Below are 13700 nucleotides of genomic sequence, written 5' to 3' on the forward strand. Positions count from 1 at the left end.
CGAATTTTAAAAAAAATAAATTTCAGTAAACTACTTTCAATTTCTGAATTTCTCTTCGACAAATAACAAATATAAAAAATGATTTACTTAATTTAATAATAAAGAAATTAAATTTTTTTATTTAAAAAAAATAAAACAAAAGTGTTAAAAAAATATCACACTTTTCCTTAAACAAAATAATTAAAACAAATTTTTTAATGTATCAATACTAAGGAAAATCAATCTAACAACAGGGTAAACCTAACAGTAAGAATAAAAGATGGCAAATATAATTAAAGAAATTAAGATATACTATCTTAATTTCTTTAATTATATTTGCCATCTTAAAAAACATTTGAATAACTTGAAATAAAAACACGTGAAAATATTCCCCAATATAAAATGAATAAGACTAAATTAATTTTGAGAGACTCTAAAAATCAAAATTTATATTCTGAACTGCAATTCCAATGCGAGATAACAGTTCATTAATGAATGAAACATCTGTAATGTAGAATTTTCAACAAAGTAAAACGTAACTGGTGTGTTCACCTGCCATTTGAAACAAACTAACAATTGTTTAAATCTTTAAACAGGTGAGAAAATTTAAACTTGCATAATTTTCCTCTTTTCAAATCAGAGGAGATCTCACGAAATTTAACTGTAAATATTTCATTACAGTGCAATAATATTTTCAGACATACAAACGAATGATTATGCAGAATTAATTAAAATGCCACATTTATAATTTTAAAAATAATAAGTGTATTATTATAAAGATATTCCTGTCGCTACAAAAAAAGAAGAAATATATATATTTAATACATCAAACTTCTATAAATATGCCTACATTATATTGAATGTTATGCGGGCCTATTTCAATGTCACTGCACTACCAACATTCAATGTGCTGGAACATGTCAAGAATATAAAAGGAGAAGAAAATTGCTCTGAAGTGAAATGTGAATAAAAGGAGAGAAGACATCACTACTTCTAAAGCTCTGAATCTGTCTGTTCATCGGACGTGAGGTCGTGAGGGAAGTAAATAGTAACACGTCGAACTTTTTCTGCAGGCAAATGAGACGAAAATAGTTGCCTTGGAAACTAGAGAAAAATGATCGTCCTACAAGATATTTTTATAGAAAAGACGGCTTAAAATTTCCAAAAAGAATAGAAAAATTTATAATTTAACTACATTTATTCAAACCGTATCAACTACAACAGTTCTTTTAAATTATTAATTACTAGTCCACTAATTCGATAAAATTGCTTTTATTTCTTATGCAGAATTAAATATCAAGTATAATATTTCAATTATGACGTAAATTAATGAAGAAATTAAAATTATGTATGAATAAAATGAACGAAATCTCAAAGAAGCAAGCGTATCGAATTTCTTCAAACCAATTTATTATTCTATAATTCATAAATAAATTATTCAAAATTTAGATTAAATTATTATTATTGATTTTGTGTATTTATATAATTGAAATCGTAAAATTGAAATTTTTGTAATTATTCTTAATTTTTGATTCCGACCAAACTTATTGCAACTGTACAAGCCTATGTTAGTCCCTAACAATTCTATAAGAATTGGAATTTTCCATCTCAAAACACTAAGGTGTAGGCCTACATGGAACAAATACCTCAAACAAAATATAACAATACTACTAAAATATGCTTTTTTTAAAGCGCAAACTAAAACAATTTGCTGTTTAAGGAGGGATGGAGAATTATTTCAATGAATATTACAAGCTAGGATATTACGTAGCCTAAATAAACACCATTTTAAGTCGGTGCTACACAAATTGTGGTCCAAGGACTAGTGCTGATCGCGAACAGTTTATTACTGGACCGCTAGGAGATTTTGCTTAAAAAATTTCATAATTTTATATATTAAGTTAATAGAACTATTTCAAAAGTCTTTAAAGTCTTTTAACAACATGTTATTTTATTACTATCGTTTTTCATCGTCATTTAAATACTTAGTGCCAGGGGTGGACTGGCAATGCAAATCCAGTCGGGAAATTACTCCAGAACGTCCCACAAACCCATTTATTCGCAACGATTACGAACAAAGTTTGTTATTGTATTTCTCTTATTACATCAGTCTAAAATTTAAAATAAATAAATGCATTTAAACTCCGTCATTTCGTTTTATAACTATTTTTATTTAATTTCACAAAAATAGTGAAAATGAGAAAAAAAAAAATACTGTGAACGTAACTTCGAAAAACACTGATCTTATTAATTTTAGTTTACTATACTTTTATATATATCTTTTAAATTCGAATAAAAACAACCAAAATTCTTATTGAAAATCAAAAACAATTTTATGTATAGTTTATTATGAATTTTGCTTCAAAACTTTTTTCCAATTATGCTGGCACGAAAAGTATCGCGTAAAAGAATTTTTATTGTTCCTCGTATTGAGTTCTGACAATTCAAAATTTCCCGAATATTAAATGGACGTTTTATTATCGAGATTAGTCGAACATAAATTCCAATTACTTCTTTTTAATAAACAGTAAATTAATTCCATATTTAATCAATATATTATTATTTTAATTAGAAACAAACCAAAAGCACAACTACTAATACTACCACTACTCATAATTCTAGATTGGTAGATACACAGAAATATTTCAAGGAAAGCGATTAGTATAAAATATTAACTGTAATTGTACGTCTCAATATTTTCTAACTTCTAATGTTTATATTCTCGTGCGCGCGAACAAAGAGAAAAATCAAAAACAGTCACGCCACCTTGCGATAGAAATTAGAGAGAGAAGCTAAGCCATCAATCTAGAATCTCGTTACCCGACCATTAGCGAACCGAGAGAGAAGAAAATCACAGCCATTAGGACTCATGAAGTTTTTAACTCGGACTGCGGTCATTAGAAGACTTCATGTCACACGACCGCAAACTACGTTAACAGCAAAAGGTAATTCGGTTTGGTTGTCTTCCCTCTAACCAGAATGACGCTATTCTCTCTTGATTGAAAATGCTCGGAAAAAAATTCAATTCTCCAAACATTGTTTTCTTTGCAATATTGAAATTAAATAATCGATCCAATAAAACGGATCGTTCGAAAAATTACTATAAAAACTGATTCGACTTTTATATGATATCCGGTGCCCACAAATCAATCATTTCCCATCAAAAACTTATTTAATATTTAAATTATATATATTGAAACTAGACAATATTTTCCATTCGGTTTTAAGTTTCGAATACTCTTCGTACAATGAATATTTCTATAAATCAAGTATAATAAATTCATGATAAAATTCTATAAATACGTTCATCAATCTGTTAACAAAAATAGTAATATTTACAATCGCAGAAAAGTTGTAATTTTAATTAGAAGATTTTTTAAAAATAATTTAAAATAAATGTGCTTAAAAATTTTAAAATACCATATCCAAAATACGTATTACTTTATAACTTCATCCCGGATGTGTAAATTAAACACATGAATTACAATGAGAAAATATGTTTATCTATCGCATATTTTCTCATTAAAAATTTTAATTAACGATATTGGTTAAATATGATATAAACATAAATAAATATTAAATATTAAAATTCTATCAATCACCTTAGGCTGGCATAGAGGTCAATGTCCATTGAACTTACCTGAGGACGAATAGTCCCTTTGACTACATCCAAACAATCGCTGGTTACAGATGGTCGGAAAGCCAGTGGGGTTTTTTTGATGGCCAAAGAGATTGGAAGAACAATTGTTCCCTGTCCGAGATATATTGGAAAAGAGTCAGACTGGCTATCCGACGCTATAAGCCTAGTAGGAAATAAAACAAAAAAAAAAAAAAAAAAAAAAAAAAAAGAGAGAGAGAGAGAGAGAGAGAGAGAGGGAGGGGGAGAGAGAGAGAAAGAGAGAAACGGACTTACCCTATCACTGTCACTCTCACTATCGCACTGAAAAGAAAGATAAAGAAACGAGTCAGATACATAACACGAACAAATCAACAAACAAGGCAATTTCAGGAGGTATCAAAAATGAACATGGATTATTGTTTCTTGTACTTTTTTTTAAATAAAGGAAACCTAGAATTCGGTCATTTTTACGGAATCTGCGGTGAACTTCAAACGCTCGTAGCCTTGAGTCAAAATTGATTTTTCTGGTCAAATCGATCCATTGAGGAAATTTGTCCGATTGATTCTAATCCTCAAAGGGGGCAGAGAGCCGTCAATCGCCATTAATACGTAACAGAGATGTCGGGGGCTGCATTCTGCCCTAAGTGATAAAAATCCCCACGGATAGATTGCACTCTTCATCGGAGGGGTGGTCTGATTGATGGAAGAGACAACTTTCCCGGAAAGACTCTATTAATGACTTCGGAGTTTCTGTAAGCCGATGAAACAAAGGTAGCGGAACAGATGAATGCGGCTGACAGGCGCCATTGAGATTCAGCCACGTAGAACGAATGAAAAACAATCAAATGATTTAACCTTTTTACAAGTAACTGCCAATTCTATAAATTTGTTCACAAATAAAGCGTGAATCTATTAAATCAAATATGCACAAATGACCTATCGTCGAATGGTCGAACTTTTACATCTTATAATTCTTAAATTATACTTGAAATCATAAAGTTAATATCAGTTTCATTTATTGATACTTGCATATACTATATATATATATATTTTTTTTCTAAATCATCGCCATCTAAATATCACCAGCACTAGAAACGAGAATACATTTTTTTTCCAATCTCAAAATTAAAAACATAAATGGAACTGTTATAACAAAAAATAATTTTGCCATTCACGAATGACTAAGAAAATATTTTTGTAAAAAAAATTGTACGTAATAATTACATCCGGAATTTATTATTTTATCAGAAGAATGTTTCAAATGTAAACAACTGTTAAGAGTTCAAGAGTACCGTTATATATTAAGTATAATACTATTAATGTAAACAGCTTAATAGGCTAGTTAACAACGGACATATTTGATATAAAAAAATAATTTGCATATATTTAGCACATTATTAAGATATGTTGGAATAAACAAATATCTTTCACACAAGCCTTTATTTATTGGAAACGAATTTATCATCATCAATTTGTAATCATTTTAATTTTTTCCCCCTTGTTCCTCTTATTATGTAGTTATTGTTACATATGATTTCGTATTTTGATAATACGTTGCCATCATTTATGAGAAAGACGGTGGGATGCCGATGGTGCTCCCTTCTTGTTCTTCACGCTAGGGATTGAGGAGGGATTTGACAAGATCTGTCAACGCTAACGCCAGCTTCTTCTTACCGCTCCATGATGTATGGCAGTACTCAGGAGGAAACATGCGATCGTGACCGTCACTATTCACTTGAGACGAGTAAATCATCCGATCTGCTTTTTCTCCCCAAGGTTGGGGAACAAATTCATAAGTAGTAGAAGAAAATCACACCGGCAATAAAATTAAAAATATAAATATTCAACAACTGGCGTCACTTGTGTTTTAAATAACAATGTCGCGAGTACAAAAAATAAATAAATAATAATTCCTAATATTTTTAACAATCTGATCATTTTGGCTGTATAGTCGAGCCAGAACGATAAAATTAGTTTTAAAATATTAGAAAAAAAAAATTATAAAATATTTACTATCTTTAAATTAATATCACATAATATAGAATAATAATTTAAATGCAAAATATTGTATACCCTAAACTTGGAACGTAATTTTTAAAAAACCTGGTGAGAAAAAAAAATGTTTAACCAATAATTTTTTTTTCTTCAATTAAATGGACAGTGTGTGGAAAATGTAATAATTTACAATGCAAATTATTCAGATGTATTTAAGGAATTGTAAATATTTATAATGCCAAATGCATGAAAATGCTATAGCTTTCAAAAAATAAGTACATACACACATTGTTATTATTATTATTTGAATACAGTACTGAAATATGCCAAGAGCGCATAACAACAACGAAAATTCAATTAATAACAAAAAAACATTTTTAATATTTCATGAAGAATTTATAATATTCTTTTCAATTATTTCTAGTATTTTTATTCAAAAGTGTAATTCCATCGAAATCGAATTTAAAATAAACTCATATTTTTCTCCAGTTTATAATACTCTGCTAGTTAATACTGTATTTCACAACAGGATGATATCACAATTCTTATTTTAACAAAGAAAGAAACAATGTGAAAATATAACATGAATTTTTAAAAGTTGTAAAAATTTTGCTAATTTCCAAGTAAAATTTTATTGCATTACTAAATCGTTATATTTAACATGTATATATTCCGGATATAATAATAATAATTATTATTATTTTTAAATACATTCATATAAAATTCATTTTAAAATCATCATTTTCCCTTACAGAATAAAAATTTTTATATATAATTATCAACAGTTATATTTATAATTTATATACATCAAATCATCAGACAATATAGACTGCAATAAAAATAAGAAAACATAAAATGTAAATATAATAATATAATTATATAAATTTGATAAAAATAAACCTATAGAATTTTACAAAATTATACAGACTATTTTATACTTATTGCAATGTCATACAATAATTATTATTTAATCCGTTGTTGCGATATGAAAATTTTACAATATTAAAATCACCGAAGTATATATTAAATTGAGAGGATATTCTATTTAGTTCTGCATATACTGATATTAATGAGAAACAGTCTGCAGGATGAAAGCCAAATGTAAATATTTTTTCGTCATAAAATTCAATTTTATTTCTTTATTTTTCCCCCCTTTTGCTACGCATGCATTTCAAATAAGAATAAGAATTTTATTTATTTTTCTAAAACTGGACCACGTTTTTTAAGTTTTTTCTTATTTTTCAATGATTACAATAGAATCTCTTCGAGTATCTTTTGTTTAATTTTTTCACATATAAATTTACTTTCATCACTAGATTTCTATCTTTTAAAAACTTAAAAAATTGTTAATAATTAATTATTTTTGGAAGTTATTTCGTATAATTTAATGCTGAAAGTACTGAAGCAGAATCTATTAGATTCTATCTGAATAATTATCACATTTCGGACGATCGTAAATCGTTCCAAATCTGAATTACGATATTTTATTTGCATTTTCACACAATCAACAAGTAATTATACTTTATACACATATACACATAAGTGCATATTTACATAATATCCGGACGTCTATTATTTGTTGCAATTTACTTTCATTAATGCAATAGTTTTTCTTAATCACATTTTCTTGTCTAGAAGGGTGCAATTGAATTTCACGTCTGCAGTTCAATCAATTCTACCATTTGGAAACTGTCGCAAAATATAGAATGCAATCACTTAAAACCGTTGAAGTACAGTCGATTGTTTCTGCGCTTTTGCAATTTATGTGCAAATTAGAATGAGCCCAGTCTTTGTCTCGTTACTACCTTCTTTGTTTCTTTTTTTTTTAATTTATTTAAAAAACTGCGTGTCAATATTTAAGATATCCGACGTTTTCATTTATATTGAACTGCAGCAAATGAGGTTAGACTTTTATTGTTTCTGATTAATGAAAGTTCAACAATATCGATAAATATTTTAATTCTGGAATATTGCCAATTTTATCCATTATCTAACAATTAAAAAATTTAAAAATGGCCACGATTAAAAACTAAATTTGCTATAAATAATACATTACGACGAATTATTAAATTATCATATAAAACAATTAATTAATTTAGAAGAATCTCTTTAATACCCCCAATTTCCTTCTAATATGTAGAATTAATAATGTTAAATGTTATTCAAAACTATGTGGATCTATGTATATATAAATGAACAAGATGTCTGCCAGACTTTAAATACAAACAAACAAAACAAGAAAAATTTCATAACGTATTGATTAAATTAGTTTCTGAGGCCTATATAGCCGGAGGTAACGCTGTGGATTTATGTGACTCGGGAGAATAATGATTGAATTACAGTTTATAATATTATTAGAACAATATGCTTATTTCTCAGTACAGTCATTTATAGCGTAAGCAAGCAAAACTTTTAGGACTTCGCTAGAAACTTCCGGTTAAAATAATAAAGAATCTACAAAAGAAATATTAAGAATATTTCAATTTAATGCAGAATAAACAATAGATACAAAACTCGTATGTGTATTCAATCAGCTGACCCATACAAAGTCTAATTAATCACTTTTAAAATTTTAATTAAGCATAAAAGGGGCTAAACTAATATTTTGTTGTCTAAAACAAATATAGGCAAATCGAAATTAAAAAAAAAAAAATAATACTAGCAAAACAAATACAATTGGAAAATTGCTAGATTAATTTGTATTTGAAATACAAATATTTATAGTATTACATAAATAAAATAAATATTGCGATGTATTAAAATATTTAAAATTTTGATTTTTAAATTATATACTGATATACTTGCTTTATAATATTCACAATTTTATTTAAATACGAGGAAAATAATTTTTAAAATTCTCGATATAACTTTTTCAAGAATTTCACTCATTACAGATATACAATATCCCAACAATTTCTAGCATAATTTTTGTATCTGGAATACTTTATGTTAGAAAGTTTACGGCCATTTCAAACAGCATTATAATAATAATAGCAAGCGGATGAATCAGAGAAAGATATAAACCGAAGAATTTCTATAAATATATGAGTTGAATTCAGGGGAGAAGAGAAGAAAAAAGAAAACTGTCAGAAGGCATCGCTATCGGCTATGCAATTGACGCGACAGAAACTCCAGGGAACAACAAGAACAGGTGTACAAATGTTCACTGTCATCTTGTTTCTATGTAACACGCATTGGAGGTTTAGTACGGTACATTGTATGGTAACATCTCAGTAGAAATTTATGCGATTTCCCGTACATGGGAATCTTCAGATCGGAAAAAGTATAAAATTGTTCCGGTATACTTTCGCTTTCAGATATCTCAAAATCGGAATGCGTTATTCGACAGCGGAGATAGCATGACGTTCCGTCTTCAAAATATTCTTATGGCACTATAAAACCAGGTAAAAGACTTTCTATATTCGCTCGAATTTTACTTTATAAATATTGCTGATAAGGGATAAATGTTACAGTCCGTAGTTAAATTAACAGCGACTTGGAAAAAAAAAAACCTAAAAAACGAAGAAAAATTTTTTTTCTTGTGTAATGCGTTTAAAAAAAGTAATTTTTCTGCACGAAAACGATTTTAAAAATTCTCTAATTTATAAAATAATTAAAAGCTTTTGCCAAGGAATTTGAATTAAACTGTACTTTAGAGGTAAGGCGAATTTTCATCCGTCACGCTTTGCAAACTTATTTTATTCTGTTGCAATATTACTGAAATCTTAACAAGATAAATTTTAATGTCGTAAGTTAATTTTCACTTTATTAATTAAATTTTTTATAATTCCAAGTTCAGGGTAAATTTTTAAATATTTAAAAATGATTATATCTTACTTATATGTACCGTAGAGTAATTAGTCTAGACTATTTTAAAATTCTATATATCCCCGTTATTATTAAACAACCCAATAGCCTATACACTAAAGTGTTTAAAAATTCTTTTAAAATATATTTTTTTTAATATTTTCATTTTTGATTCTACTCAATCCAGTCAATGTACCCAAATAATACGACCAACTAAAGACAGATAATTAAATTTATTAAATGTAAAAATAACAAAATTAGTCATCATTTTCATTCCTTATTATTAGTAATAAAAAATAAGTTCTATTTTTAAATTCGGCATTTTATATTTCTGTCCAAAAATTATTATAATTATTACTATTTACTTCGTGATAAGATTTAATCAAGCATCCTTAATTAATGCTCCCGATAAACTGTGTCGCGATTCTGAACGCCATTATTTTATGTAATCACGACAGAATTATAGGATTTCTTTCTTTTATCAAGTCTAGACGTATTGCTAAATTTCCAAGTTCTCTAGACAAGCTGATGGCATTGGCGAGGTTAACTGAAAATTGATCCGAGACTCCTCCGGATAATCTACAGCAAATACTTCTAGCCAATGATCCATTAATATAGTGATTCATTCCGTATACCATAACAGAATTATTCAAATAATCATTTTTTAAACAGATTAGGCAATTCACTCGGCAAGAATACTTTTATTTCGTTTCATAATTTAAAAGTGCTCTATTATAAATGAAAATTTGGGGATTTCCTCATCACAACAAATTTTACAAAATTGTCATGTACAGAAAATTGTTTATAACATTTATATAATTAAAAATATTAATAAAGAAACTAGTTTTAGAAACGTGATGACTAAATATCATAGCTAAATTATGTAATCAATTCATTTATAAAAAACAGTATATGATATAAAAAAAACAATTATAAAAGAATATATATATATATTAAAACAATGAAACGTACGTTAAAGTAATTATCCGCACAATAGGGCATAAAACAAAAAAGATGCAAGGTATAGAAATGATTCAGTTTGGAATAAATTAGAGGAAACAATGCGGAATTTATCTTTTTAAGAATTTCACTTTAGTTGAAATATTTGGAGGACAAAGCTTCTTCTATTTCACAAATCTGTGCGCGAACAGTTTTCGATTTTAAAGGCAGTCATAATCAGAACTCCCTCATTCCATCGGCACGACGCGTACAATGTTATGACGACGCAATAAAACCGTGTTTATGGTACCTGCCATTATCTAGTAGTGTGGTGTAGAGTCATGTATTAATCCCATCAAGTCAAATTTCCATGTGGAACGTGGAAACAGTTTCCTCGCCTACATCCATTAACTCAACTCGTATAATTAACATAATCACTTTCATGAGAACATCACCGACCTTTAAGCCGGAGCGCAATTAGCACGGTTTAATTTACATTAGCGCTCTCTATGGAGCAGCAAGAGACTTAATTAATTGACGGAGAGACACATTCCGGAACTTTTTCATTTTTATTCTTGTTTTCGATGACGCAACAAATAATTAAATGCGATATGCAAATCAATAATTAATAGTTTTCAAATTAGTTAAGACGATATCGCATGCATTAACGGCGCCCGGAGATTGTTTTCCGATTTATTAAACGCCAGCCATTTTTTCTACACTTTTTAAACAGACATTAAATAATTAATAATGAATCGTTTTAATATTCATTACACAATAATTCAATTAATAATGAATTTTCTATTAAGTATAATAGATCGGCGACGTACAAAAAATGACATAACTAAAGTAAAAATTTTGCTACATGCCGAAATGTGTTTAATTTATGACATTTAATATTTATCAAGATTTAACGAGTACACACAGTACGAATACAAAATTTTAATTAAATTATTTTAAATCAAAATTGTTTCTTTCGAGAGACGGGCATAGGAACGTTCTAAAATAAAATATATTAAATTATAAAATCGTTATTTAAATTGAGTTTTTCCATCTTGAAATGCCTCCGAACTCATTACGAAAGTAGTTATTTAAATTATTACCGAAGTAAAGTAAGTGATATATAGTCACTCGGAATAAAAATCGATTTTTCAATAATTCTGAATAGAAGTTGGTTTAATTCGAAACTGAACTTTGAAAGATTTTTCTCTCTGGCCGAGAAGATAAAGTAAATAAATAAACGAACGTTGTGACGATACTGTATTAAATCGGCAACAGAATGGAAATATAAGAGAACGTGAAGAAGGTGACTAAACAAAACTTGTGTTTTAACAAGAAATGCACAGCATGTTTTTTCGGTACATCGATCTAACAATTCGACTGTTTCCATTCTACTGATTGGCTAACGTTTCACATACACGCTCTCACAACCGACGTTAAATTGCAACGTTTGTGTGCGCACGTTGTCTTTAACGGCGTGAGAAAGAAAAGTCACCCCTACTTAATTTCCTCTCTTCGGCGATGGGGATTCTATCCAACTGTGTTCTGCTCCAGATAACGACCAAAGAGCTTTCCGACAAATTACTTGCAGCTCACCGCATTGGCCAAGTGAGGACCATCTAAACCTTATATCATTCCCACCCGTCTGGAATCAATATGCAAGACGCTTCTATTGTGATCGTCTCATGAAAATGCAAGTCGTCCAACTCACTCACTCTTTTACATCTTACGACTGATGGGAGTGAAAATTCTCCACTCGACTGAAAGGGCAATGACCAATTCCTTCGTCATTTCAGAAAAACCGAATCCATCAAAATCGTATTCCTAAACGAACATACTTTCTTTACACTTCACTATCAAAATCAACCTGCGAATAAAACTGCTGCAACATTTCACCGCAAGTAATTCAGTACACCTCATCTTTCTTTTAAAAAAAATAATAATCAACTTTCTAAAATAATTCGTTACCGTAAAAAATAAATTCCACTAATTGTTTTTTGTTTACACATAATTAACTTCATTTTATTCATCCATTCTATTAAGTTTTTTGAATATACAACCCTTGTACTGTACATTATCAGCCTTTATAGGGAAATATTCTATTTATTTATTTTATTTATAACTAAAATGTAAATTGTAATAAAAACTTTTTGGTGTTTATTCGATTAATCACTATTAATTATAATAATATATGTTCATAATAACATCTATAAAACGAAGAGAATTTGGTTTACAAACATAATACAGGCCTACTTTGTAAAGTAATTATATAAATTTTTCCCCATCATTTATAATTACAAGAAGAAGGACATTTTCTGTTAAATTATTGTTTTATTTATTCACAAATCTCAATAATTAATGTTGTATTTATAAAACATTAAAAAGTAAGACTTAGATGATATAATATCACGTATATAATTATTTAAGGATAATTTTTATTTTAAAAGAACCATATAAAGTATGAAAGAATAAATTAATTATTTTTAAGTATTTTTAATTAATTAATTAATTAATTATTATCGTCTCGTAATATTACACAATGAATAAATTATTTTAATCTCCTTTGTTTAAATATTAATTTTATACGATAGAAGCTTTTGCTCTTCGAAATCGATTTAAGTAAACAGATCAATTGTTAAAGTCCATTAGTTAACAAATATATTAATAATAACTTAATATATAAATAAAAGACGAATTTCAATATAATAATTAATTTTATAATAATTAAATTTATGTATAAACATGAAAGAGTAAACACACTTTTCAATTTTGAATAACTCCGTTGTAGCAGTAAAATTTTATATATTATTTAACAAGTAACAATTGCATTAATTATAGAAAAATTGATATTTCTACACAAGTAAATATTAAAATTTTCCTCGAGTCAGAAACAAAAAAGTAAAAAGTAAAATTCATTGTAGGAAAAAGTCAACAATTTTCAAAGAAAGAAATTAAAGTATTAAATGATGCAATTAAAATAATTAATTTTAATGCTCGTATATTTAATTTGCTTACTATTTAACACGTTTACCTTGAATTAATATCGTGGGCCCGTTATTAATTAAATTTCATGCTCATTTATTTAACCGACAACATAATTTATATTAATTCAAACTATATAAAACTTGATGAATTCTTGCTACATTATCGAGAAAAATGTCATAAACTGAATACTTATTTTTATAATTAAGTACAAAAACTTGATTAATTTGAATACAAAAAGCTACCGAATTATTATTTTTAATTTACTGGTTCGTGCATAGAAACTGTTACATTTTTCTCATATATATAATACATCTCATATATCTGGTATCTCGGAACTCGAACGCCCCAGAGGTCGAACAACTTGGGAATCCGAACA

At 27.8% G+C, this 13700-nt stretch overlaps 1 protein-coding gene across 3 annotated transcripts in view; it reads right to left on the reverse strand.

Moving 5' to 3' along the window:
* The window catches only part of tay (tay bridge), a 494398-nt gene that overhangs the window by 186462 nt on the left and 294236 nt on the right, over positions 1-13700 (reverse strand). For 2 of the 3 annotated variants that reach the window (XM_067276199.1, XM_067276198.1), the window contains exons 5-6: positions 3893-3919; positions 3620-3730 (exon numbers count right to left, since the gene is read on the reverse strand). In XM_067276199.1, the coding sequence (XP_067132300.1) occupies positions 3620-3730; positions 3893-3919 (138 nt within the window). The remainder of the gene's footprint in view (positions 1-3619; positions 3731-3892; positions 3920-13700) is intronic. The other variant, XM_067276200.1, reaches the window with a different exon arrangement.

The sequence above is a fragment of the Centruroides vittatus genome, unplaced genomic scaffold (genome assembly GCF_030686945.1).
Source record: "Centruroides vittatus isolate TY-2023 unplaced genomic scaffold, ASM3068694v2 contig_680, whole genome shotgun sequence".
NCBI lineage: Eukaryota > Metazoa > Arthropoda > Arachnida > Scorpiones > Buthidae > Centruroides > Centruroides vittatus.